This window comes from Microtus ochrogaster, linkage group LG2, assembly GCF_000317375.1.
Source record: "Microtus ochrogaster isolate Prairie Vole_2 linkage group LG2, MicOch1.0, whole genome shotgun sequence".
NCBI lineage: Eukaryota > Metazoa > Chordata > Mammalia > Rodentia > Cricetidae > Microtus > Microtus ochrogaster.
Window position 1 is genome coordinate 2,026,923 of NC_022028.1, and position 2,485 is coordinate 2,029,407.

Consider the following 2,485-nt stretch of genomic DNA (forward strand, 5'->3'; position numbering starts at 1 on the left):
ACTCATGTATACACACACACTCACACATTCCTGTACACACACATATACCCACACACTCATGTATACACACACACTCACACATTCCTATACACACATATACCCACAAACTCATGTATACACACATTCCTGTACACACACATATCCCCACACACTCATGTATACACACACACACTCACATTCCTGTGCACACACACTTGCACTGGAAGGCACAAAAATTAAATTCTGTTATGTGCTTGAAATTCACATCAAGAAAAACAAAGCTAGTTCAAACTTGGGAGAGTTGGAGGAACACACAGGGGCCACAGAGATGCTGTGACAGAAAGTCCTGGGAGGGAGAGGAGGGGGAGGAGGAGGAGGAGGGGGGGGGAGGAGGGGAAGGAGGGGAAGAGGGGGAGGAAGGGGGCTGCTCACTTAGCTCCTTATCTCCAGCTTCCCAAACAGTTCCGGTGTTGCCACTCAGTCACAGAGCTGTCAAAAAGGCATCTCCCCCAATGCCTTCCAAAAGGGCCCCACACCCCAAGTTCCCAAGAGTCCCCACCTCAGGCCATCCCGCCTACTCACCTGGCGGAAGCACCAGCAGGGAGACTCTATGCAGAGTCTGGGGCCCGGCGGCTCCCTCCACCACACAGCCATACTCCCCTGTGTCCTCCTCCTGCAGGGTCACCATTTCAACCTGCAGGAGCCCCCCACCCAGGTCAGTGAGGAATATGCGCCCACTTCCTGGGGCTCCTCGGACCACAGCTGAGGTCACCAGTGGCTGGCACTCTTCCTGCGAGAACCGGCACCACACCTTGGGAGCCCTCACATCCTGGAGCCGGTAGTGGCACTGCACCAGAATGGATGACCCCACGGGTGCCTGCAGCACCTCGGGATGACTCTCGGCTGAGCCCTGACCTGGGGAAGGAAGAGAGGTGGGAGTGAGGGTCGAATAGAAGCAGGCAGGGGTTCTAGTCCACCCTCTGCCATAGAGATGCGGGGATCCAAGGGGAAGGTACAGCATCTGCGGTACTTCTGGCTGGGGACGGAGGTGTGTGGTCCGTCTTCACCTTACCTGACAGTCCCAGCAGCAGGAGCAGCAGCAGGTAGCAGCCCATGGCTGGGCAGACAACAGTTCTGTGTGGTCTCCTCACAGACACTGCAGGCCCTAGAGGGCAGGAAACATCTGTTTCATACAGTCACGTGAGCTCTCCAGTAACCATAGAGGCCAACAGAGTTACAGGGGTGGGAATCTCAGAGGTTGGGGGCAGGGAGCTTCTCCAGGGCTTGCTTGGCTCAGGGCTAGGAAGCCCCTGAGAGAGTGGTAGGCGAGTGTGAGAGAGGCGGGAAGAAGGAGTCTGACTTCCCACCCAGGGGAATGGTGAGAGGGCCCAGCTCCAGGAAGGCGGGAGAAACTCTGTCTTTTTTTTAATTAATTAATTAATATATTTATTTATTATGTATATAGTGTTCTGTCTGTGTGTATCCCTGTAGGCCAGAAGAGGGCACCAGATCTCATTACAGATGGTTGTGAGTCACCACGTGGTTGATGGGTATTAACTCAGGACCTCTTGAAGAGCAGCAAGTGCTCTTGACCTCCGAGCCATCTCTTCAGCCCCCATTCTTTCTTTTAAAACAAGATTGATTTTTATCTTAAGTGTGTGAGTGTTCTGCCTTTATGTAAGTGCCCCGAGTGTATGTGTGTATTACTCGCAGAGGCCAGAAGAGGGGGCCTGAACCCTGGAACTACAGATGCTTGTGAACTGTTATGTGGCTCTGGAAACAGCCTTTGCCCACTGCAAGAGCAGCAAATGCTCCTAACCACTGTGCCATTGCTCCAAACCCATTTTTCTTGACATTTTTAATTCACATGTTCTCTTTCTTAGTTTTCAAGCATTATTGTAATACCCTGACTACTTTGGTTCGATGACTGCTGTGTTCTCCGTGAGTATTCCCACCTCTGTACGTGGTTTGACTGTATGTGCAAAGAGCCCTTATGCTTGAGTGTGACTGAGCAGTGAGCATCCCTCAGGACTAGAGACTGGGAAACAGACAGAAGACTTGTACATCCTTCACTTCCCTTCCTAAATACATTTATACTCCAGAACAATGGTGTCTGTCTGTTTCCTTCTCTGTCTCTGCATCTCTCTAAAGAGGACGGTGAATCACTGTGCCTGTATGTTACTTTTCTTATAGCTAACACAAAGTCACCTTAAGAAACGAAAGGTTTATTGGGGTTCGCCATTTCAGGAAATGCTGGTCTGTTTTCATAGCAGAGGCATAGCAGCAGAAACATGAGGCGAGGCTACCCCATGGAGGTAGATAAGAAGCAAAGACAGATTTGAAGTAGGGCCCAACTGTTGTGCACCTAAAGATTCCATACATTCTAGACTTACCTGCTGTGAACTGTGGGCCCACACCCTCAGCACCACCTGCTGTGAGCTGTGTGGGTCCACACCCTCAGCACCACCTGCTGTGAGCTGTGTGGGTCCACACCCTCAGCACCACC

General features: G+C 51.5%; 1 protein-coding gene across 1 annotated transcript in view; it reads right to left on the minus strand.

Annotated features, from left to right (window-relative positions):
- The window catches only part of Treml1 (triggering receptor expressed on myeloid cells like 1), a 3,836-nt gene extending 2,742 nt beyond the window's left edge, over positions 1 to 1,094 (minus strand). The window contains exons 1-2 of the mRNA XM_005359771.2: positions 1,052 to 1,094; positions 562 to 894 (exon numbers count right to left, since the gene is read on the minus strand). Of these exons, the coding sequence (XP_005359828.1) occupies positions 562 to 894; positions 1,052 to 1,094 (376 nt within the window). The remainder of the gene's footprint in view (positions 1 to 561; positions 895 to 1,051) is intronic.
- Between the last annotated feature and the right edge of the window lie 1,391 nt (positions 1,095 to 2,485).